The sequence below is a fragment of the Glycine max genome, chromosome 16 (assembly GCF_000004515.6).
Source record: "Glycine max cultivar Williams 82 chromosome 16, Glycine_max_v4.0, whole genome shotgun sequence".
NCBI classification, from domain to species: Eukaryota; Viridiplantae; Streptophyta; class Magnoliopsida; order Fabales; family Fabaceae; genus Glycine; species Glycine max.
In genome coordinates, this window is record NC_038252.2 from 20,823,179 (window position 1) to 20,849,965 (window position 26,787).

The 26,787-nt window shown below is 35.4% G+C and overlaps 2 protein-coding genes across 4 annotated transcripts; both read left to right on the forward strand.

Annotated features, from left to right (window-relative positions):
* Window positions 1–9,036: 9,036 nt before the first annotated feature.
* Window positions 9,037–16,902, forward strand: LOC100777686 (SUPPRESSOR OF ABI3-5). Of its 3 annotated transcripts, none has more exons than XM_041010428.1 (15): window positions 9,037–9,156; window positions 9,382–9,422; window positions 9,705–10,539; window positions 10,621–10,692; window positions 10,789–10,881; window positions 10,968–11,047; window positions 11,157–11,295; window positions 11,486–11,573; window positions 11,644–11,735; window positions 11,856–11,924; window positions 12,692–12,871; window positions 13,891–14,062; window positions 14,613–15,539; window positions 16,022–16,200; window positions 16,539–16,902. In XM_041010428.1, exons 1-15 carry the CDS (start codon window positions 9,109–9,111, stop codon window positions 16,545–16,547), a joined length of 3,024 nt encoding a protein of 1,007 aa, XP_040866362.1. In that variant the 5' UTR covers window positions 9,037–9,108; the 3' UTR covers window positions 16,548–16,902. The 3 variants fall into 3 exon arrangements, with proteins under 3 accessions (XP_040866362.1, XP_003548725.1, XP_006599220.1); XM_003548677.5 differs by having other exon boundaries at window positions 16,555–16,902; XM_006599157.4 differs by having other exon boundaries at window positions 11,160–11,295; window positions 16,555–16,902.
* Window positions 16,903–17,635: 733 nt separating this feature from the next.
* On the forward strand, window positions 17,636–20,694 carry LOC121173680 (uncharacterized). Its single transcript, XM_041010349.1, has 4 exons — window positions 17,636–17,893; window positions 17,973–20,205; window positions 20,281–20,336; window positions 20,637–20,694. Exons 2-4 carry the CDS (start codon window positions 19,312–19,314, stop codon window positions 20,692–20,694), a joined length of 1,008 nt encoding a protein of 335 aa, XP_040866283.1. The 5' UTR covers window positions 17,636–17,893; window positions 17,973–19,311.
* The last annotated feature ends 6,093 nt before the right edge of the window (window positions 20,695–26,787 follow it).

The following is a 26,787-nucleotide window of genomic DNA, read 5'->3' on the forward strand; positions in this document are numbered from 1 at the left end:
GCTACACATACCTCTCTAATAGCTAAGCTCACCTCCTTGAGATGAGAAGCTAGAGCTTAGCTACACACCCCCTATAATAGCTAAGCTCACCCCCATGACAAAAAACATGAAAATAACAAAAAAAAAAGTCCTTATTACAAAGACAACTCAAAATGCCCCGAAATACAAGGCTAAAACCCTATACTACTAGAATGGCCAAAATACAAGGCCTAGACGAAGGAATAACCTATTCTAATATTTACAAAGATAAGCGGGCTCATACTTAGCCCATGGGCTCGAAATCTACCCTAAGGCTCATGAGAACCCTAGGGCCTTTCCTTGGATCTCTAGCCCAATCTACTTGGAGTCTTCTAGTCAATGCCCTTGCGGGGTAGGATTGCATCACCAACCTCCTATGACACTAGGCAGCAGACCTGGGAGGTCACATCGTCCAGGCTAAGCTTCATCTACGCGCGCTCATCTTCATCCTTTGCTTCTTTCATTCATTTCGCAGTTTGTGTAAAATTCCAAATTTGAAAACTTATAGCTTTCTTCTCACTAGGTTCCAGAGCTAGGAGGGGACCTGAGGCTTCTACTACATGTTAAAATTCCAATTTGAAATTTCACACCTTCATCTGCACACTCTTATCTTCCTCCTCTGCTTCTACCACATTTCTTCTCAAAGTTTGTTGAACGGTGGTTGGTCAACAAGGTTACAATGTTTATTTTTTAGTTGTTGTGTGTTTACTATATTACCGCCATACCAACTGCAGTAACATTTGGTCTATTGTGGATTTTCATTTTATGCTGCAGAAAGCTTTTACCACTGTCACGTTAATAACTCATCCTGCTTCGTAAGTGTGTTTTGCTATGTATATGATTTCATTCAGCTGAATGGATGTTTAATGTCTTTATGACCATAATGTTTTGGATATTTGGAATTTTTGCAGTTTGTGTTGAAAGTTTAATGGCAAATGGTATGGATTTCTAGCAGTTCCTTTAAGTTATGGTTTTTCGATTTTCATCCATATTCTGTTTTGAATAACTATAATTTGTGTATTTGTGTAGGATTGTTTCGAAGGTTGATATCGATAGCTGAAATAAATGACAAAAAGGAAACTTGGAAGATTGTTGTTCAAGTGATTAACATGTGGACCATACCAAGATCGCCTAAGTGTATTGTTGAGCTAATTTTAGTTGACAAGAAGGTTAGGCTAATTGATTTTTGCTAGATATGTTCTATGTATTGGTTGTTGATTGTTGTTTATAGCAAATGTTTTAAAAAATAGCACCGCTCATGTTAATTGTATAGGGTGATAAAATTCTAGCACAAATGAGGAATGTTGATGCTCAACTCAACAATTATGGGCTCGAAATCTACCCTAAGGCTCATGAGAACCCTAGGGCCTTTCCTTGCATCTCTAGCCCAATCTACTTGGAGTCTTCTAGCCAATGCCCTTGCGGGGTAGGATTGCATCAGTTGGCCTATGCATTTCAAAAATTTTCGAACCATTAGCACGAAACGGTGCAATTAGTTGAAGAAGAACGGAAGCAGAGCGTGGAATGCAACGGGTTAAATAAAAAATAACGGAAAAAGTGAGAAGTCGACACATGGCAAGCTTGGTTATTCTTTTATTACTAACAATAAATTTCTATTATATTTTTTATTTTAATTTTTTAAACCTATAAAGTGGCACACAGACTATTTTCTCCTATATTAATTATTAAGATAAGTAAAGTAATAAAGAATAGTTTAAACTGAGATAACTATATTATTTTTCATTCAGATGCGTAATTTAATTAAATAATTTATTTATTACTTTATATAAATAAGATAATGACATTATATATATATATATATATATATATATATATATATATATATATATATATATATATATATATACACACACACACACTATCTAATAAAAGAGAAGTACTTGGAAAAGTAAAAAATGCCCCTATCTAAGGCTATGACATGGGGCACAATTCCCGATTTTTTGGTCTTTTTGTTCCCTCCTTTTTTTCACCATTTTTTTTGTTGCCTACGCCATGTGTCGATTCCTGATTGGCTGATTTCAACTCCCCATTTAATTCCGCTTAATAATTAGAACTGCCCTTGCCACGTGTCGCTTCCTGATTGGCGGATTTAAACTCCTCATTTAATTCCACTTAATAATCATAACTTTCTTCTCTCTGCCTTTTCTCCGCTGGTGCATTTTCTCCCTCAATCTTCTCTTTCTCCATCTTTCTCTTCCTTAATCTTCTCCTCTTTTCCTTTTATTCTTTCTATTTCTTCTCTTTCTCCTTTTGCTTGATCAAGTGTGATGATGTAATATTTTTTTTGCGAAGTTTTTGTCAGCATTTCAGAGTCATAGATGATGGGAGGAAGAGCATTAACATGCAGGGCAAGTTCTCTTTCTCAAACCTCAATAAAGCTCTTCACTTTCGTAATTCTTCGTTCAACACAATCTAACACTTTTATAATTTCACTTTGCATGCTGATTCTCCCCTCGCAAGGTAAACCCTAAAACTCTTTTTGGATTTGATACTCTCGCGTATGCCCCTAATTATGCCTCAACCATTGATAATTGGCAGATCTGGATTTTGTTTTCTAACATGATCTACCATGGACATTTTTTTTTATTAGTACTTTTATAGTTTTATAAAACAAAAGAAAAATTAAAAAAATCATAATAGTTTTATTGGGAATTATTGGTTTCCTGTGATCATTTGAAGGAATGTGTAGTCGTGAATCAATTGTGTTGATGTTTGCTGGAAAGTGGTCACTCTGAGTTTTAAATGTTGGGTTAATGAAGCCATGTTTTTATTTTTTTTAACTCTTTTTTTATGGATTGTCCTTGCTGTGAAGCTATTTTATATGGTCGTGATTGTATTTCAAGAACTCAAGGTCACCTTCCCCATGGAAAGCTCAGTCGAGATCGAGGTCTAGGTCTAGGTTAAGATTTGGATCGAGGTCTAGGCCTAGACAAAGGCCAAGATCGTGTTCTAGAAGTCGTGGCAGGTTAGTGACAATTGTTGTTTAGTTTGAAAGTGTTGATGTAGGTGACTATGCCACTCTAGGTTTTAAATTGTGCATTGTGATTACTGAAATTATGGGACACACACACACACACACACACACACACACATATATATATATATATATTGTTCTAAAAGTACTCGAAACTTATTCCTTTTGTGTCTTTTGTTCTTATCACTTTCTGGGTCTGTACTTCTTCAAGTCAAGGTCACCAATTCGTGGAAGGTTGGCCTTTTTCAATTTTGTATATATTTTTGTCTTTCTGAAAGTACATGAAACTAATTCCTTTTGTGTCTTCTGTTTTTACCACTTTCTAGGTCTTTACTTCTTCAGGTCAAGGTCACCAATTCATGGAAGGTTGGTCTTTTTCAATTTTGTATATATTCGTGGAAGGCTCACACATAATCTCACAAGTATTTCTGAAAGAGTTAATTGTGTTTTAATGTTAACTATTGTATATTGTATAGTGATGCACTGATAAAGTTACAATTTTGTTCTCTTTCTCCTGGGTTCAATGATGTCTATGAGATTTGTAAATATTAACTCATGCCAGCTACCCAAGTTTCGATCGCCCCAAAGGTATTTCTTTTTCTTTTGTTGTTTTGTTTGGTTATTATTATTATTATTCATTTTCTCTCCAAGAGGAAAGCTTTATGAATTTGCAAGCTCCAGGCATGTATGTAATATATGGATCCTCATAAGTCATAACATTTATTCTTTTCTAGATCTTTTTATTTTTCTGTTACAAATTGTTACTTTGTGTGATTGCGTGCATATGCTAAATGTACTATAATACTTTTTTTTCCTCTTCATGCAAAGGTTCCCTTTAGTTTTTTAGCAAGTAGATTTCATTTAGACATATGTATGTGTTATGACACAATATACAGTCTCAATAGTATTCAAGTAGGTTAGGTTTCAAGGCATGGAATATCATCACCAGATCAAGATCTTTTAAAGTTTGGAGTAACATTAGGAACACAAGAGAAAGATTCATGGACAAGGCTAAGGTTATAGAGAACTGTTTGCGAAAAAATTCAATGTCAAGGAAAACATCTCCATCGAGAAAGAAACCCCAGTTTTCTACCCATCGGACTACTTGCACAAAGGCTACCCTCATCTCAGGAGCAATATTTACAAGAATTCTTCAACATTTTGGTACTTGGAGAGAAATAGTATGCTTCACAATGAAAAGGGAGGAGCGCTGCACTCCCCTATTTTTGAGATCAAATCAAGGAATTTGTTTGCTAGCAAATTCACTTTTGTCCCATCAAAATGTTAGCTAGAAACATTTTTTAAACGCAAAGTGATTGTCAGATTCTGGCTTCTTTAAAGGATTAATTTCATTTCATTATGAAATTGTCATGAAATATGCAACTCATTTAGAACATCCGAGCGTAAAAAATTCATTTGATTAACTAAAAAATTACGGGAAACATAGCTTGGAAAATCAAATTAAACAGTTGAACACAATAAGAACGTTAACACATGCATGGTACAATAGACCGATAGCACTCCTTGTGTTGCAAAATTGCTGCATTTTAAAAATATGCAAAAGTAGATCATTACATCAAGTAATTTTACTGTTTCTTCTAGCTGTCAAAATTACCACAATAGCTTTCTCGATCAAATTTAGTTTGAGCATTTTAACTCATTTTCTACAAATCCAGAAATGAAGCATGCTACTACCTCCACATCATAACTTAGCCACAGATATCATGGGCCAAACATGTCCCTTTGAGATATAGTTCCCTTCTCCATACATGACAATTATTGGTCATTGAGATCATGTTGGATGGGTCATTGAGATCGCCCTCTTTAAGTTATTAGCTAATGCGTGTGATATTATAAACAATCTAAATAATGTATGTAAACTTATACTTTTAGGGTGCGTACCAAAAACATAGGTTAGACAAAATAATATATTGTTTGATATGTTTATGTATCAAACAAGATAATATAAATTTTACTATAAAATTCTAGGTGCATTAGCAGTATATTGACAACACAACAAAGGAGAGACACCTCCATGAAGGAGGTGCAGTCCCAGACGCCACTGGATGCAGGCCTGGTGACGCTAGGCCGTCACACTCATAGGATCGCGGTGATGGTGGCGACAGCACGGCAGCGCGACGTAGCCTCGCCGAAGTTGGCCAAAAGAAAAAAACATAATGAAAATGAGGAAGATGACGACGAAAACATTTGAATAAATTAACAATGAAAAGAAAGAAATGATGAGCAAAGAAGGAACATTAGCAGTTCATACGACCCTCGCTAGGAGCCAAGGTGCCCACACCGACAGCTAAGAGAGAGAGGTTTAGAGAATGAGACACATATGGAAAAAGAAAAAAGATGTGCGATAATGAAAAGTTAGAATAGACACTTGACAAAAAGTTGTACGGAGTTTAATTAGTTACAAATTTTTGAGTATTTGTCAAATTTATCATTCTTTATTTTGTATTGTTCTTCCGTCGTTCTTTAAATCAAACATTAGACAAATATTTTTGTGTTATCCAATCCCTATTTTTTTAGCGAATTAAGTGTGCATCCTTAAAATTAAAATTTTAATAAAATTTAATATATGGAGAAACATAATTATGAAGTTGTTTAAAATTTTCAGCACATGATATATATTTTTTTGAAATTAAGTATATATAACCTTAACTTATAATTTTAAAATATTATTATCATGCATTTATTAAAACTATCATTGTTGTACATTGTCAAACATAATCTAATATCTCTTTCACACACACAAATTAGCCAAGGAAAAATTAAAAGTAACAATAATTTTATCATCTCAAATTCTAAGGTGCAATTATGCTTGGTAAAAAAAAGTTAGCAAAATATATAAACAACACAAGCGTAAGGTATAATTTGATTTTTTTTAATATGATAGATGTTGTTCAAATAATTTGCTTTGTACATGCACAAATATAATCGACAAATTGTCTTCATCGACAAATTGTATTGTGTTTCAAACCCATAATTGTACATTAATTTAATGCAATTCTAAATAAATTTTTATCGTAAACATCATTTGGGTCTTTGTCATCACTACATACAATGTTTCAAGAGAAAGATTACCACAAGCTCCTAGAAGATAGCATTATATGCTTATTTATATATTAAATTTTTACAATCAAATGATTAATTATCCACCCTATAAAATCGTTCAATAAACAACATAAAAAAATATATATTGTGACATAGGGAATGAAAATAAAATTAAGCACACAAACAGAGTGGGAATTTTTTTTTTACAAATGTTATCTTTTTTATTTTTAAAAAATTTAGATAGAATCATTTTATCTTGACTATTTAATTTAAAAAAACTTATTTTAATAACAAATTCAATATTGACAAAGTGTACACTGACAGAATATAATCAATAAATTAAGTCCTATTTGTAAATTTATTGTAAATGAAAAACCATATTTGTGGATGCCACAACTACTCCTGCCATGCATAACTTATAAAACCATATTTGTGGATGTCACAACTACTCCTGCCTTGCAAAAAAAAAAAAAAAATCTCAAACTTTCCAAATAAATAACCAGACGAAATTAATGTAAAAATCAATTGATGAATGACCCGTGCGTATGCACGGGTTACCGACTAGTATATATATAAACATTGATTTTAATTACTTTTAACATTGTTCTTACTTTTTCAATTCAATATTTTACTTTCAATATTTTATGTTTTTTAAAAAATTATAATTTATTTTTATAGTATTCCACAAGCATCAATTTTGTCTCCAAAGACAAAAGTATTATATTAAAAGTAAATTATAATGATCTAAGTAAACTATATTTAATAAAAACATATATAATATTTTAATTAAATTATTGAATTGAAATGAAAAATCAAGATTAAAAACGATAAAAGCCTTGTTCACAATATATAAAAAATAAAAAAAATAAATTACATAAGTAAGTTATATGTAGCAATCTTATTTATATAAAATAATAAATATATTATCTAATTTAATTTCACGCATAAAATAATCTAATTATCTTAATTAATATATTTTATTTTATTAGTCATTCTTAAAATAATTAGAAATAATAATAAGGTAAAAAAATACTAAGAAAATGTCATAAATCTAAAATTAGAAAACAGATCATGTAAATAATTTTACACGATTATCAAATCATAAATATTTATCATATAAATTAATTTGTTACCTTTTTTAATAATTACTTTAAAAATTATAAAACATTATAAATCTACTATTAATTTATTTTTTTTTACAAAATAATAAGACTTTAAAAATATAATTTAGTGTTTTAATTCCTCAACAAAATTTAGTAAGATACTACTACTAATTATCACCATTCAAATATTGAGATGCGTCGTCATGAGTAGGGGTGGGGAAACGGGTCCAGGTCTATGTACTGGCCCGTAAGGCCTGCGGTCCGTACAGGTTACGGATCAATTTTTTAAACGATCCATGGTTATGTCATATTTTTAGGTTTGTCCTGCTTAACCCACAGACTTTGCGGGTTTGACTTGCGGATTGCCCGCAACCCGCGTTAGGTTTGATTTGTGTGACCCTGACTCCCCAATTATATTATGTTTGATTCTCTCTTTTCCACTTCAAACTTTTCTTTTAAAATAACTATATTAGATAAGATAAAAATTTAAAGATAAAATAAAAGATTTAAATTAAAAGATGATAAAGATAAGAAATGATAAGATAAGAAAAATAAAAGATAACATAAATGAAAGATTAAGATAAAAAAGATAAGTGATAACATGATGAAAATATTCCTTTTTGATATTTTCTCGATCTTTTTTTCTTTTAATCTATTTTTTTCATATCTTCAAGCTATAAATAATAAAAACATCAATTTTTATCATTTAACTTAAAATAATTGTTAAATAAATATTTTTAAATATATTTCAATATATTTTTATTATAAAAAATAGTTCAAATCATATTTATATAGTGGCACAACCTTAACCCACCATCGTGTCACCACGCAAAGTACATCTCTTCTCTCTAGAATTTGTTTTTATCCTATTTTGGTTGGGACTGATTCATTGTTGTACTCTTAAATGTGGAGATAGAAAAGACTCAAGTTACTTTAAATTTTGAATAATTTGTGCGGTCGGAGATATTTAAATTTCATATTTTAGATTTACTGTTTGAATTTTCTTTTGTTAAGACATTATTTATTTTATTGATGTAATTGATTAATTATTGAGATTTTATTAACTTAATTTAATTGTATTGTATTTTTATTAAAATTGAAATTCTTTTAAAACTAGGTTCGTGGACCGATCCATTTGATCTGCGAGATCCACGGGAACGGACTAATTTATTTGATCTGGGTAAAAAACGGACGGACTGGCTCAATTGCGGACGGGTCAGTCTGCTTATTCACCCGTAGTCATGACACGCATCACAAGAGTAAATGAGTTCCTATATTCATTTTAAGTTTTAAGATAAAAAATGTGATTTATGAATTTAATTATATATCGGCGGTGGTGGATATTGAGTTATTGACCTTCATTCTCATAGAAAGAGTCTCGCCTAGCCACTACTCCTACTTCATATCATATCATTCACATTCATCTCTCTTCTTCCATCCATCATCGAAGTAATAACAACATTCGCGCGCTCTTCGTATTTTCCTTCTTCAATCCGCGCGACACCAAAACCCTAGATCCGGCGCAATCATCGGTAAAAACCCTAACCGCCGCTTCCTTTGTTCTTTTCACGAGAATTTCGTTTACTTATTATGAACTGTTTGGTTGATCAATCGGATTTGTTTCAGATGGTAGATTGATAAATTTTACTCTTTTTTTTTGTTTAATTATTGTTGGAATGTTTATTTAATTTATTGCAAAATTAGTTATAGAGCTGATGGGTTGTTGATGATTTGTGGGATAATAAAGCGAGGATTTTGAAGACGGTAATTGTTGTTGGAATTGGAGGAGAGGGTCCCAGAAGGTGGTGGTAATGGGTTTCATGGTGGATATAACTGAATCTGTTTGTGCATATATTACAGGGAGAGAGAAAGTTTTTGACTTTGAGACAATATTGCTAGAGAGAGGACCGGTGGTGGGCTTGGCAAGAAATGGATCCTGGTCGCTATGCTCTGCATCAAGGCTGGGATAATAACAGCGTAATTGTGGTTTCCTCCTTAAATAATTCACCTATATGGAATATATGGGGATCATTATTCAAAGAAACTACTACTATTAGGGTTTCAATCTCATTGATTTTTAATCGGAGAATTCTGAAAGAAAGCTAGCTGTGGGGGCAGTCAGATATGGACTCCATTTGCCTAACCCTCGTCTCACCATTTGATTATTTGTTCCTGACATAGCTTATTCTCTTGAATCCACAGGCTCTTGAGGGATACAGCACCGTCCATGACCCCAACTTCCGGTGAGTGCAATTGAATTGCTTCATGCTTATCATCGTCGCTACGGTAATCTGAAACCTGTGGGTAAAAGTCTGTGTCTTTTGAGGATATTTTTTTGTTTTTTAATATGTTGGTGGTGTGGTATGTGTACCTCTTCCCATGTGTGATTGTACAACTGAGATCTGCTTTTGTGTTTTATTATGCATAATGCTTGCCTTATGAGTATAAGGATAATGTAGTTATTTTGATGCGTAGTATCGAATTTTATCTTTTCTTTCCTCCCATTTTACCCATAATTTTGGCAGGGTTGGCGGTTCCTATGATGAGAGAAGGTTTATAGATGAAAGATATCCAAGGGATGCCGTTTACCAGAGAAATAATTTCCCCCGTGACATTTTGGATAGGGAGGCTTATCTGCCGCCAGGACCTCCTGTTGGCCACTGGAGTCAAACCAAACGGAGAGGTTATGATGAAGATTATCCACTTGACAGGGAATCTAGACGTTTTCAGAGGCCCCATCATGAATCATATGATCAGATTGATGGTTTCAGGGATCGTGAGATTGACACCTATCCAGAATATGAAAGGTTTCGGGATGGCTATACTGGCATTGAAAACTATGGTGATCGAGGATATGATAAACCTGCCAGGTTTGTAGGACATGACCGTGATGATTATGCATATGATGATGATTATGACTACAAGTCCCGAGCATCCTCTCATCATCGTAGGGAGGATAGCCATGAGAGGGATCATGATCATGGTCGACATAGTTATGATTCTGATTATGAAAGAAGTAGTAGAAGAGATAGTAATTGGAGGCGACGCAAATCACGTGATCGGGAACGAGTTAAGAGTGGTCATAGTCGGGAAAGAGATCTGAGTCCGCATAGGAGACATGAGCGTTCTCATTCACATTCACATTCTCGTTCTCGATCTTGTTCACGTTCTCGATCCCCGTCTCATTCCCATTCCCGGTCTCAATCTCGTGGATATGATGACCATCCAAGATCTAGGTCCCCCCGAGGTCGAAGCCATGGTCGAAGTTATAGGGAAGATAGCTATACTGACAGTCGATATGACAAAAGTGAAAGACGTAGGGATCGTGATGATAAACGTCAGTGGGAGCATTATTCTGTGGTATGTGCTGAATAGTGCTTTTATATTTTAGGTAATTATCTTACTACTGTTAGACAATCTGATTTAAAGCTGTTTTCATAGGCCCCATCTGCAACTGTTGTTGTGAAAGGTCTTTCACAGAAGACAACTGAAGAAGATCTATACCAAATCCTTGTACGTGGTTTGTTTCGTTGAGTGTCATCATTTACTCTTGTAGATTTTGATAATGTTTTTTTTTTCTTATGGGTATCATCATTTATATGATTTTAGGCTGAATGTGGTCCCCTCCGTCATGTTCGTGTTATAAAGGAGAGAAATTCTGGTGTCTCTCGTGGATTTGCATTCATTGATTTTCCTTCTGTGGTATTTATCATGTTTATTTACCAATGTTATACTTATATATCTTGATTTCATAAATGTTGTATTGAGTTTAATATATTATGGATTAGGGAGCTGCCCAAGGAATGATGGACAAACTAGGAGATGATGGTCTTGTTGTGGATGGCAGAAAACTTTTCTTTGAATATAGGTATTTTTTCATTTTTAGGGCTTCGCCAGTTATTTGTACTTCCAAGTTATATCCTGATGCTGTAAATTACAATAGTCTATATTGCCATTTTGAGCTATATTTGTTGCAGTAGTAAGCCAACAGGAGGTCCTGGTCCAGATGGAGCTATGAAATCAGGTCATAATTATAAGAGCATGATGGTTCCATCCGATTGGATGTGCACTATATGTGGCTACATAAATTTTGCACGCCGGACTTCCTGCTATCAGGTTCATATTTTTCCCCTGCATCCTTTTTGTCTTTTTTTGAACTGTAGACTTTCTTCATGCTTAATGCTTTCGATTATCATGCCAAGATTAATTTAGGGTAGTCATCCTTTTTACAATTGAGGTGTAAGTATGTATGTGTACATATGTGCAAATATTGGATTGGTTCAATGCTCATTTCTTATTATTGCAGTGTAATGAGCCACGAACTGATGATGCCCCTGCAGCAGATATTTCATTGTCTAATTCAGCAGCTATAGGAAAGAAAGGTTCAGAAGCAGGTAAGTATAACTCCCGTACCTGACATTGATGCTTTATTAATGCTTTGTAATTAACTATATGTGCAATCAGGTCCAACTCATGTGTTGGTTGTCCGTGGATTGGATGAAAATGCGGATGAGGAAATGCTCCGCTATGAGTTTTCCAAACATGCTCCGATTAAGGTTTGATTACTAGTTGAGCTAGTTAATTAATCCTTTTACTATGTTTATGCATTGGTGGGGCAGGGTTGTTCTTGTTTATGTTGCAATTTATATGCTAAGTAGTGTTGTTATCTATTACAGGATCTGCGTCTTGTGAGAGACAAGTTTACTCATGTCTCAAGGGGATTTGCATTTGTACACTTTTATTCGGTAGGTACAACTTATGATTAATAATTGAGTAATTCTTGTTGCATGTTGTGCTGTACTCTCTCTCTCTCTCTCTTCCTGGTCTTTAAAGGTTAATATCTATGTCACACATTGATCACTAAGAACATAAAATGTGTGCATTTCGAAGGCTTGTGTCATTGCATAGTTAAATGGCACATTTTACATCATTTGATGATATCTTCTTCCTAAATATTTTCTAGTGAATTTGTAAAACAGTCTAAAGAGTGAAGACATAGCTTTTTTATGGTGGACTTTGTTAGTTTCTTTGATTGAAATGACAGTTCCCATATTTGAAGGATTCATTGGAATTTTGTTAAGTAATACTTTGGGAGTTATATGGATAAAGGGGTGTTTAGAAGATTATATGGGCTTATGAAGGTGGTTTATTACCTTTCTGTAAGCTTTTAATAAGCTCCGCCTAAAAGCCTTATCAAATTAAGTTCTTTTTATCTTATTTCTAGAAGCTTATGGCTCAAGCTTATGATTAACTCTGTTATAATAGAGCATATTGAATAACTTCTGTTTACCCAAGTTTGTACATTTATATTTATTTATTTATATATTCAGTAGTAGCTATCTGTTTGTGTTTGCCATTGGAGTCCTATGCAAATGATACCGTTCATTTTCACATTTTTGTTATTTGTTTTCTAGAAAAAAAAAATGAGGGGAAGGGAGGGAGTCTGGCAAGAAAAGTTGCTCGCTAATAGGTGTTTGGGTAGGTATTAATGTGGCAAGATATTTTTGTTTAGGTGGAGGATGCTACCAAAGCTCTTGAGGCAACGAATGGAACTATGCTTGAAAAGAATGGGCAGATTCTAAGAGTGGCGTATGCAAAAAGTATCCTGGGCCCTGGATCAGGAACATCAGGAACTTCCCAATCAAGCAGTCTTGCAGCTGCTGCTATCGAGGCTGCGACATTTGCCCAACAGGTGTTTTATTCTTATGTATTATGAATTTTGTATTTGTAGTTTATACATGTTTAAAGACACTGTATTATTTAAGGTGAATATTGACAATTTCAAAATCATTTTATGCAAGTTTAACATTGTTGCTGCTTGTATTGTCTGAGGATGATTACCTTAGTTCCAACTTCCTTACTTGACATTTGGAGTAATAGGTTATAATAATTGGTAGGGAATCTGGTGGAAAATAACAGGGATTCTGCCTCAGATATTGGGCCAGTTTGTTTAAACTTTAAAAGAAAGCAATTGTGAAAAACACTTTTTTTTAAAAAAAATATTGCGTTTTTAAGAAGCAAATAGAATTTGCTTCTTAAGAAAAGCAGAAAAATGCTTTTTTTTTTTAAACAAAAGCAGTTTAAACAACATACTGAAAAACATAAAACTGCTTATTTTATTTAAAAATTCACTTTCTTTAACAACTAAGTTTAAACAAACGAACTAATTTTTATAAGAAAAAAAGTATTGCACTGATTATGAAAAAAAATTGCTTCATAATGTGTTGGGCAAGACTTAAAATTGGTTAAAAAAATGTATAAAGCATTTGCATCACTTATTGAGAAACATGAATAGGGAGTTCTGATTTCCTTAAGCTGAAAATAATTGAGGCATTATTGAAAACCTGTTCTTTGATAATTTAAAGTAAATGATTGTTGTCAAATACAGCAGAAGTGTTTAATCTAATTGGATTTTCATTTGTACACAAAGCTTTCATAATTTGTCTGATATGAGCTGGTTTCTACTTTGGTGTACAGCTCCTAGGTAATTAAATTTCCCATATGCGTTTTCCTGTATGTGTAGTCACTGATTCTTTTTTTGTAGAGGGGAATTTCCTGCAAGTTTTATTTGTGATTTCTCATTAAACATGCCACATTAATATTTTGTATTTCTTACTACAGTTTTGTATTCTTAATTATAGTTCTGATATGCTGTAGGTAATTGTTATCGTAAATTTGATATATGTATTTTTGGTTTTACCCAATCTTCAGTATGATTCTGTGGGATGGGCTCCAAAAGAATACAACCCAGATGCCAAACAATCTACTGGTCCAGAGCAAACTGGTGCAGAAGTTGGTGCTCCACAATCAGGCTTTGTTTGGGATGAAGCATCGGGTTATTACTATGATGCTGCTTCTGGGTTTTACTATGATGGAAATACTGGTATGCATCTTGATTGAGTTGGTTGTAAAAGCCTGTATTGTTTATCTTAAAAGTTTATCAAAAGCATTTTTTGTTTGCTGCATATGTAATTCTCAAGTAGCTTTTAGATTCTCAAGGCTTTTTTCCCTGTTATGTGACCCTTTTTTCTAATGAGCCAAAAGCAAGTTTGGAGAGTCCCCAAAACATGCATGTTGAAGTGAACTCTACTCCTATTTATTACTGGTTCAGTAGTGTCAGTCAATTTTAAGGCTTTTTTTAATCCTGTGTTCCCCTTCTCTCCTATTCTTCCTTGTGTAATTGAGTTCTGCTAGAAGGGAGAAGGCTGCAAAATTTTTGCTCATCTCCTGTTTACCTAGTATGTTTCCATGTCTGTGCATGTCTTGTATTCACACACTATATAACATTGTGCTTTGGGAAATGTTGCTTATGGAGCTTGCATGTATTGGTTGAGCCTATTTTTTGACCAGCATTAAGACTCGGAATATACTTGTCAAAAGTTGTATTATATTTATTGTTTTATTTTGGTTTTTTACACTCTTGTTATATGTAGGTCTTTACTATGATGGTAATAATGGGATTTGGTATTCATATGACCACCAAACTCAGCAGTACATACCTTGCACTGATCAAAATCAGAATAAAGCATCTAATGAGTCTGAACCTTCTAAGGTATCTGATGGTTCTGGAAGTAAAAAGGTCATTTCTGCACCAGCTACTGCTGTTGCACCGGTTGAGAAGCCAGCTTCATTGGCAGATGCTGTCCAGGCTGCAGCAACTGCTGCTTTAGCTGCAGAGAAGAAAGAGAAAGAAAAATCAAAGGAAATAAAACTTGCCTCAAAAAGCAGTATACTGGCAAACAAGAAAAAAATGAACAATGTGTTGACAATGTGGAAACAAAGGAGCCATGAGGGGCAGGCTACTCGAGTGGCTCTGGAAGACAATCAGCCTTCTGTTTCAGCTGATGATAGGTCATATTCTTCTGGACATTATGCAAAGAATAAGTTAAAAAATGAGACTATGGTAAGGGAAAGTAATGCTTCTAATCCAGGAAGTCACACAACTCTTGCCCAGAGTGCTGCTATTGATTCTCAGGCACAGCCACAGCCTGTTAGTAATAGCCTTGGAGGCACTGTGATGGGGGTTATAAGGGGCTCAGGAAGAGGGGTTGTTAAAGCAGATACTTATTCAGGTTCTACATCTGTTGCATCATCTATGCCAAGTTTATCTACAGCAAATGTTGATGCACAGACAGTTGCTACTCCCTTTAGAACAGATGTATCTGCCCTGGGTTCATATACACAATCTGTGATTGTTGGAAGTGGTCGAAGAAGGTTTTCAGAAATGCCTCATTCTGCTTCAACTCACAAGGAACAACCTCAAACAACTTACCGGGACCGTGCAGCTGAGAGGAGGAGTTTATATGGCTCATCATCTTCAGTTGGAAATGATTTAGCTGACCTTGAAATTGGCGATTCAAGTAAGACTACTTAATTTATATTAGTTACTAATTTCAAAACATTGTCTCTTGTATCTGATGAAAAAGGCTCTTCTTCGAGTAGAGGAAGCTTTAGTTCTATGTTAGATGTAAGGCATTGGCGTGCTACATATTATTGTATTTTATGATTAAAGGTGTAAGGAATCTTTTCTTCTTTTTTTAATAAGGGAAATTGAAGAAATTTTCCTGGTTAGGAAATCAAAATTGTGTGCGTGAATTCTTCTATAGTTTTAGGTATATATATATTTTTTAAAATATAATAGAATTATGTTGTTTATTTTAAAAAAAAATCTCTCTAGGCTGAAAACTATCGTAGCAAGTTCATGTATCAATTGTTACGATAATATTTAAAAAATTTAAATAATTAAATTGTAAGTTTGCGAGGCAGTAGGTTTACTGGTAACTTAGATATGTGGATTGACGTTTTGAGAAAATATTTGTTTCTACCATATGTATCCTTGAAGATCGAGATTTTGCATCAAGGAAGGGTGATCCCATGCCATTCCCTCCTGGGGTTGGTGGAGGACGCATAGTTGGAGATGCCAACCTTGATACTTTTGAGGTGATTACGGCAGACAAAGCAATTGATGAAAACAATGTTGGTAATCGGATGCTTCGCAACATGGGCTGGCAAGAAGGATTGGTACCGTTTCGTTCCTCCTCATTACATGAGTTTTTACATATTACACTTATTTTTGTTATTCAAGTTGTTTGGTAGAGCTTGATACTTTTTGTTGCCGCCTCTTGCAATAAGTTCCAGTATTCCAAATTCCCCCTTTACAGGGATATGTTGGTATTTTGATCCTAGACCCAGATAGTATTTTCCTCTAGTTTATATTTATATGTGTGTGTATTTTTTATTCTTTAGTCAGTTTCGACCTCAAGAATTGGATGGGATACCCCTGGAAATTTGGTATTTTCTCGACATATCTGCCGAAGGATTCTAACATTTCTACATTATGGTTGTTTCTTGTATTACGGATAATTTGATGCACAGGGACTAGGAAAGGATGGGAGTGGAATGATAGAGCCTGTCCTGGCACAAGCCACCGAAAATAGGGCAGGACTTGGGAGTCAACAGAAGAAGTTGGATCCTAGCCTTGAGGTGCAAGCAGGGGACAGTTACAAGATGCTTATTCATAAAAAAGCACTTGCCAGGTTTCGGGAGATGTCAGAGAGTTAAGATTTCAGCACAGCATATAGGATTTGATTTAGCTTCGATAATTATTATTTAGATGTTATATAAATATTCTTATTGTAAACACTAGTTTGCCAGAACAATTTTGAAATTTAGTCAACATGTCAAATTCTGCCCAAATTAAGCACGATCTCTGCTTTGGTTGAACTCTGACGAGTGTTTTGGAATGCCATTCAATTTTTGTTTTGCCTTTAGTTGAGTCCAAGTGGTACTGTCCTATGGGTGTGGTTTCTTACATATTTTGCCATTGAATTTATGCTTTGCGTATTTTGAGATCAAGAAGCCTTTTCTTTGGTTCAAGATAAAAAATACTTTAAAAGAATCAAATTCCTTTTAAAAAATTCAAACATCTGTATATCACGTATACAGTATGATCTAGGGTTTGTTGATGTAGGTAACAGACAGTGAATAACATTAATTTAGCTTTATTAGACCGACAACCATACTAGTATTCTACCTGAATATTTAAAATTAAACTAAAGTATATTTTTCATCATCAGAAATTTAAAAATATTTGAAATGTTGTATGGCTTGGGCATAAGTTTGGATAAATTTAAGAGTGCTGCTAGGTGCATCCAGCAAAATTTCTAAATGGCAAAAATGCCCCTAGGTTTTTTTTCTTATAAAAGCTTGCTTTTTTTCCTGCGCTTCACGACTGCCATTTTGGTTTGCTATTTTTCTCTATTTTTGTGGTTTTCGTGCGGCATTGTCTCGAGTTCGTTGGTTCGTTGTGAACGGTTAGTTGCGGTGAAGGTGCGTTGCAGTGGTTGACGACGACAAACGAGGTATGCAGAAGGTGGTTGCTGTGTCACTGACGTATGGATCTCTTATGGATCAAGTTGATCCGTAAGAGGCTTACAGATCAAGTTGATCCGTGACACACCAACTTAAGGATCAAGTTGATCCGTAAGAGACTTATTTTTAGTATTTGATGTTTTTTGAATTTAGTTTCCTTTTTTTCTTTTAAATTACTAATTTTTTTGTATGGCCATTTTTTGTTTGAGTTGGTTAGATGGACGAAAATATGTGGATGTATGAAATAATGTCTGAATGAGCGGATATGGATTATGAAAATGCAGAAGCATGTGGTGCGAATGAACCACATGTTGATTGTTCGGATGCGTTCAATAATTCTCAGGTTATAATGTTAATGTTTGTCACAGATTTAATAAAATGAATATTGGTAGAAAACTTAAATTATGTGGATTGCTTTGTAGGTGTTTGAGTGCCGAGAGGATGTTTTGCGGTGGGCTCGATCCGTGGCTCATGAAAACGGATTTGTGGCGGTGATTTTAAGGTCGGACATAAACACAAGTAGTAGAGGAAGGATTATGTTTGTGTTAATTGGCTGTGAAAGGAGTGGCAAGTATAGGTGTAGGAAAAAATAATTTATCAGAAGTGACACTGGGACTAGGAAATGTGGGTGTCCCTTCAAGCTTCGTTGCAAGCCAGTGGTTGGAGGAGAAGGCTGGATGGTGAAGTTGATTTGTGGAGTGCATAATCATGAATTGGTAAGTCATTAGTTGGGCATCCATATGCGGGGCGATTGACTAAAGCTGAAAAAACACTTATCGCTGATATGACGAAGTCCATGGTGAAGCCAAGAAACATTCTGCTAACTCTGAAGGAACACAATGCCAATAGCTGTACGACCATTAAACAAATATACAATGCAAGAAGTGCATTCCGTTCTTCCATAAGAGGAAGCGATCTTGAAATGCAACATTTGATGAAGCTTCTTCAACGCCATCAGTATATTCATTGGCACAAAATAAAGGATGAAGACGTGGTTCATTATATCTTTTGGTGTCACCCTGATGTAGTGAAGTTAGTCAACGCATGTAATTTGGTGTTTTTGATAGACAACACCTACAAAACAAACCGGTACAGACTCCCATTGCTCGATTTTGTTGGGGTGACACCGACTGGGATGACATTCTCTGCCGGTTTTGCATATCTGGAGGGTGAACGCGTTAATAATTTGGTTTGGGCTTTACAATGCTTCCGAGGCCTTTTTTTAAAGTGTGATGCCCTCCCTGGAGTTATTGTCACTGACAGAGATCAAGCATTGATGAATGCAGTGAAGGATGTATTCCCTGAATGCACAAATTTGTTGTGCAGCTTTCACATAAACAAGAATGTGAAGGCCAAATGTAAATCACTAATTGCACAAAAAAATGCTTGGGATTATGTCATGGATTGTTGGGGATGTCTGACTGATTGTCCTTCAGAACAACAGTTTGATGAATGCCTGAAGAAGTTCGAAATGGCTTGTGCATCTTGGCCAATGTTTGTTGACTATGTCAAGGAAACATGGATAATACCACACAAGGAAAAATTTGTTTCTGCCTGGACTAATAAGGTGATGCACTTAGGAAACACAACAACAAACAGGTATGAAACTGTTCAACTATTTCTATTAACATGACGAATTTATGGAATTGCATTATTGTATATGTTTATTTTTATTTGTGTATTTGAAATGTAGGGTTGAATCTGCTCACTCGTCTTTTGTTACAAAATAGCATTGGAGACTTGTGCAGTGTGTGGGATGCCATGAACAACATGATTACGTTGCAGCACATGGAGATTAAAGCATCATTTGAAACAAGTACACATGTCATTGGACATGTGTTCAAAAAAACCTTATACATGAGGCTTCTTGGAATGGTTTCAAGGTATGCTTTAAATCAGATTGCTGCTGAATTAGAGCGTGTTTACTATGATGGCAAGAATCCCTCAAGTTGTGGTTGCGTGGTGAGAACCACGCTTGGTCTTCCTTGTGCTTGTGAGCTATCCAAATATGTTAGTGGTTGCATCCCACTGGATTCAATCCATATGTTCTGGAGGAGACTCAGTTTTTCAGACCAAGGGTTATCTGAGCCTGAGGTGAGCATCAAGGATGTAATGGAAACAATATCCAAAAGATTCGAAGAACTTGATGTTTGTGGCAAGTTTACTCTGAGGACTAAACTTTGGGAAATTGCATACCCTGATCAGAATTCGATGTGTCCTCCTCCAGCAAAGGTTAACATAAAGGGGGCACCAAAGAAAGCTATGAGCAGGAACCCAAGGTCAACAAAGCGCGATCCATCTTACTGGGAGTATGTAGATGCCTTTGAATCTATGCAAAATAGCAATTCGTTAGTGAGGCGTACTGCATCATCCTCTGAGCAACCGAATCGAAGAATGATGATGCCTATGTTGGACCAGTTTCAGCCATTTATGCACGACTTCATTGATAAGATTGTTGATGTAAAAGCTGATGGTAACTGTGGATATCGGTCAGTTGCCGGTTTATTAGGTATGGGTCAAGATTCTTGGTCGATGGTCCGCAACCATCTGCTTAAAGAACTTGCCAAATTCTCAGAAGATTATATCAAGCTCTTTGGTGGCATGGAGAGATTTGAGGAATTAAGGATGTCACTACTTGTTGATGGATTAACCAAGGTATTTAATTTATGTATTTGATTTTTAAGAATTTACTTTGAAATTAAGTTTGACGTGTATATTTGTTTCATTCAGGTGACTACGAATAAGTGGATGGATATAATGGACATGGGACATGTCATTGCATCAAGGTATAATGTAATCGTTGTATCCTTGTCTAAACAACAAAGCACAACATTCTTTCCTCTTAGAAGTCAACCGTTGGCAAATTCTTCATTGCATCGTATAATTTGTATCGGTCATGTGTATGACAATCATTTTGTTGAGGTACATTGCAGATATGAAGTGTTTTTTTTTTTTTTTTATATTTATGCAATGAGATTTGTAGGAATGAGTTAACACTTTTTTCGCATGTACAACAAGTTTATTTAAAAGAACATTGTCCCTTACCGCTTGTAGCATTGTTATGGTCTAGCAATTGTCATCCGCAGGCGAAGTCGTGGCCAAATCCATATATTAGCAGAATGCAACATTACAAGAGTTTCGTGATGTTCAAGAGAGACTATGTTGACATAAATGAGGATTGAACATATAATTTATAATGACTGATCATTTTGAATTGGATATTCACATTTATTTGTTACGTCCATAATAAAATCATTACTTAATTCTAAAAAAGCATGTATGATATATCGTTGTCTGAGTTGACTACACATTGTGAAAAAACGTGTATGATAAATTGTTGTCTGCATTAACATAAAGCGTGTGAAAGGACCTTGCACAACATGACTACACATGCAGATCTGATGCAAGCTAAAGCATGTCACGTCATTGGTGTAGTTGACAGCACATACAGAAAGCATGTGCATGCGTATTTTTAATCTTTAAACAATGCAGCACTGATATTAAAACTCATCTATATATATGACACAGCCTAACACTGTAAAAAACCACAAGTTTCAGTGGTAACCCAACTCTTAGAAAAAAACTATGGCATTCTTGGGAGAGACAAGCAGTCAGACAGTTGTGAACTCCACATTAGGTTTTATTTTTCCAACTGAATCCATTGTTTACAATGACAGTGGTGTTTCCTTTCAAGCTTCCACCCCAGTTCCCATTCGAGTACCTAACGGGTGTGATTTTCAAACGTTAAAAACCATAATACACAATACCCTTAAGCTAACCGACAAACAATTTTTGGATGAAATTTACTACCGGCAACCTTTCACGTATGCAGGTAATCAATTTCGGTTTCAATGTATGCAACTAAAAGATGATGTTGATGTTAACACAATGTTAATGTGTAATCATGACTTTTCGTTTGTTGGTCCGATTGAGTTATTATGTAGCATTGCTAGAAGCCCAGATGGTATTTTAAACTTACTTGAAGCTACTATGACCCCTACTTATGATGCCCTGCTATATTACAATGGGAGGTGGAACATGTCACGCAAAAATGAGTTTGTTGGTTACTCGTTCATAGGAAAAAATCCCAAAAAGTTTGACATTCCCATTGGATGTACCATGGATGAACTGAAGGATTTGATCAAGCAAGTTGTGCCTCCTGGGATTTCCCTTTATGGTATTGATGAAACACAAATGGTAAGGCGATTGTTTTTTCGGAAACCAAGTCTCCATAAGTATTCATAAAAAGTTATATAATTTGAAATAATTGAACTCAAAACCAACAATGACGTGGTAAAGGTGTTGATTAAGTCTAACTACTAGAAAAAGATTGGGCCAATAGAAATTTTAGCTATTTTCAGTAAACCTGTATCGGAAATGGAAGACGAGTTGTCTTTGTCGCAAAATTAGCATGAGTTAGTTGTAGTATTTGATGCAAATTTAATTTCGTTCGACTATGTTGAAGTTAATGTACTGTTTGAATTCATGTATCGCATAATTGTTTTTTTTTCCTGGAAATGGAAGATGAGTTGTCGTTCTCTGTTAAATTTGTTTTCTAATACTTTTACTTTTTTGTCGGTCTTGCAATTTTATTTTAAATATAAAAAAAACTACAACAACCAAAAAAATTACAATTAATTATTTAAACTCGAGTATTTCATTTTTTAAAAACAAAATACTATAAAAAAAATTAATTACAATACATTTTGTCATCAATTAAAAATAATTTAATGTTTTACTAATTAAAAATATTTAACAAAGTACATTTAACTCTGATGCAAAATATGGAAATGAAGAAAATAAATAAATTATATGAGTCAATTATTAATTTAATATTATGTATAATGCTTCAAATGAGATGAGAATGTTTTATTTTTTAGTCTCTCAAATTAGAAGGTTTTCTTTTTTAGTCTCTTAAAATAAAATACGGATTTTTATATGAGGAGACAAATTAAAAAAAACATTTTTTTAATTTGATAGAATAAAATTATAAATTTTTTAATTAGAAGTTTTTTAAGCATGTGTGTCCATGTTTTCAACTTCTTTATTTCAATTTCCATTTTTTGTTTAATTTATTCTTTTCTACACCCTTTTCAACTTCTTTATTTCAATTATATTTAAAGTTATATTAAAAATTACTTTTTATTAGTTGGTAAACTAAGTTAACTAGATCATTTATAATAATTTACATATACTATAACTAAGTTAACTAGACCATTTTAATAACACGCATGTATATAGACACAAATGTAAAATATGAGATAGGATTCTAGGTTTTTAGGCAAAGGGAATACACAATCAATGGAAATAAATAAAACTAACATTACTAATGGAAATAAATAAAACCAACATTACTAATGAAATGGGTTCATGTACAATATCTGTATATACATCGAATATCAATATAAAATATGTAAATAAACTACGCCTGATCCGTGCGCTACCTGCGTCAAGACCTAACATATACTAGCTGGTCCTGTGTGACACTCCTGGCCATCCTGAGGCATTCTTCGATCACTTCATGTGTCGATGAGCCTGGCGTGACCACTCCTAGGCTCAGATGGCGCTCCAACCTCTCAGTAATCCAAAGACAAACTTCCTGTTAAATACAAAACAAACAGATTACACAAATTATTATGAAAATATTGACGTAAATGACATAAATTATTAGTATTACTTACCACTACATGTCTAGGCTCCTCCACAACGGGCCTCGCAGATGTCGACGGTGCTCCTGGCTCCGGCACGTGAGGGATATCTATCCGTGGGGCCTGAGGGACGACTTGGGGCTGCGGGGCATGACCATCTGACAGAGGATCTGATGCGTGGTCTGGTGTCATGAAAGGATGCGAGATGTGGAAGAACCAGTCCATGTAGTCGCTGACACACTGACCTGACACAACACACACCTCACCTGCTGGAACCATATGATCCGAGTAGTGCATCCACCTGTCATGTATATCATCATACGACACCCATGAATCGACAGGCGAAGCAGGAATGGTCTGGGTGTATAAAAGCTATCGCACGACCCTCTCTGGTCGGTAATAAATAGCAACAGGCCCCCAGCGCAGGAGACTGGAATAACATGAAATCAAATGGAAGTCCCGGACCGGTCGGTGCTCCCCATACGGGATCCAACAGACATCCAGAATCCGGAGTTGGTCCAGGCGCTCCCTGTACGTCAGTGTACGTATGCTCTTCACGGTCTTCTTCGTCGCAATCCACCTACAGGCATGCGGGGAATCCTCGTCGTAGTCCTGATCAGTAGTGGACTCTACGACTGAGGGAAAGTGCTCGTATATCCAGCACTACAGAGGTAACATCAAAATGATAAACATTAATAATGAAAGTCTAAAAAAATTTAAAGTTGAACACTGTTGAACCTCAATGAATGAAAAACATGTTTGTTACTTGCAGCAGTGTGATGTAACCGCCAAGCTGTCGGTTGCTGCTGATAGAGGCATCGTTCAGCTGGTCGTACATATGCACCAGAGCAGCCACTCCTCAGGCGTACCTCCCGGTTTGACTGAGGTCACGAAGGGCCTCCAAATACACAACATGCACATTGGTTGCACTCTTGTTAGCAAACAGAGTGCAACCCAGAAGACGAAGAAGATATGTGCGAGCCGCAGCTGTCTAATGACCTGCCTGGCATCGGTGCTCGTATAAATCACGTACCCATTGCAGGCGTACGTACGGTCCACGACATTGCCTTGTCTCAACCCTGGCAGCCTCTGCAGAGACCATCAATAAGTCCACCAGCATCTGAACTACATCATCCACGTGCAAGGGCTGAAAGGCGTGCAAGTCGCCAACCACGGGCAGATGCAGAAGCAAGGAGACGTCGTCCAGCATGATCGTGAGCTCTCCCACAGGGAGATGGAAACTAGATGTCTCTCGGTGCCACCGCTCGACAAACGAGGACAAAAGTCCCCGATCGCCAGTGTCTACCGAACACGCGATTAGAGGACTTAGTCCTGTCCCAACAACTAGTCCCTCAATGGCAGGTACAAGCCTGCCTAAACTATGAATCTTCCTCCCGTGAGAGGATAACTTCAACTCAGGATGCTCCTGAATTGAAGTATAAAGGAACGCAAAATTTGTTAAAATCATCATTTAAAGGAAAACTAATTTCAATCATAAAGTATAACTAACAAGTAACTAAAAATAAATATTATAAATACCTCTCCCGTCCGTACGCTGCAAGCAACGTGATCCGCATACTGGGTTAGCACGATGGGTCGCTCGGACCACCCAGAAATCCCTCATGCTCATCCTCAACAGCCTACGCGCCTGTGTCTACAGGAATGTCTGCCCTGGTGTCCTCAACATCAACTAGTGTCATCGGGTCATCCGGAAATACGTCAGCCTCAACATCTGGCGCAGGGACCACTGGCTCATCGTGTGCCACAGTCACAGGTACTCGCTGCCTCCGTGTGGATGCGGTAAGTCGTCGACGCTGCGGAGCATCATCGGAATCATCACGATCTCCTCGCCCCACACCTCTGCCAGTAGCGTGACCTAAGGCATGACCTAATCCTCTAGTCCTAACCATGATCTGCAAATCAGTACCACAAATTCCATCACTGATTTCATTCACTTAAATTTTCATTGCTCTAACACAAATTTCATCAACTCAAACTCACGCAAGTTATCAGGATTTCATTGAGGAATTTGTATGCAAAACTACTTGGGATAAGGTCAAAACTTCCATAGACACTCTCGTAACTTCCATGGACACTCTGGAATGTATTTTCTTTTTGGCTTTCGGAATGATTAATTTGAAAGGTCAAAAAAATTGTAGAAAGAGTACAGAAAACAATTGGGAAGTGCAAGAAGCAACAACCCTTGACATGGGACGAGTGAGGACATTTCTACCTAAGCCATTCTTAGTTAACCTAAATACCTAGCAAAATTGATTAGTCCAACCCAATCTTAACTTTCAGCCTACGATTGTCAATATTTCCCAAAACAAAAAAACCATTATGCCATGTATCATTGTATTGAACAAACATGTTTCTATTGGATTGTGATTGTTTCAAAGAATTAAGTGACAAGTACTTTTACTCTTTTTCATCAATAATTAGCTTAAACTTATACCTATAATATGTGGTTAAAATTTTGATTGACTCATCATCCACTACTCACAAATCTCTAGTCATGTGGAAACCAACGATTATCTTGGTGCGCAGATTGATTTTCCATATCTTAAACCCTTCTCTACCATGCCATTGCCATTATTAGAGAATCAATGTTGATATATATCATTTTAAAATATATATTTTTTGTTGCACAGATCCTGCGAGAATGATTGCTAGAACGAACATTTGCTCATACATAGCATAGAAGAATTATTATTATTGGGAAGCAACTGCAATAGCAGCAGCAAACATGGAGATGTCTTTGCAACTCAACTGCAAAACGACATTCGCCAATAGAAGAACTTGGGTTTGGAGCTGGATTGTTCTTCCCTACCACTAGCCAATGCCACCCGACTAGTTACTCTCCCAATTCATCCTACAATTGTTTCCTTTTTCATTTATTCTTAAACTTGATGCTGTATTTCACCTTCATCAAGTAACAATGATAATTTCTTTCAGGCAACTGTTAATCAATATCCTAGATTCTTATTAAAAAAATGTTATTAACATACTCTCAACTGTAACTTTTAATATATTTTCAACATGATGCTTACACCATAATTATGGGTTATGTTAATGTGCTTATGCTTTTAGACATCTTGATTAATATAACAGAATTAATCTTTCTTTTTTTACCATGGCGATGTCAATTCAAGGCTGGTTGGCGCTCTATTTGCATCAATGCCAGTGCAGGTTTATTAGCTACCCTTGTTCTACTTTTTTATACTTCTCATGCCATATGATTGATCCTGTCCACCTCGCTCTGTTCAAGTTTGTATAATTGACCTATATCTTTTGGTTTTAAAAAATAGAACACATTAAATTTCTTTTATCAGTATGTACTTTAACTTCCATAGACACTCTCGTAGCTTGTCCAATAGCTGATACATAAATCCATTCTGGATTCAAGAAATAAATTCATTTCATTTTACATTCCTATTTTCTTCTATGAATATTTATAAAATACATTATCTGAATAGTGCTTAACTAGTTTTTTTCAGTCACCAATTCAGCATTCAATCCTAAATTCAAGTTCAAGGGGTATTAGGTTACACAAATGAAACTAGAGCTAAGGGTAGAAGGTTCATCCAGA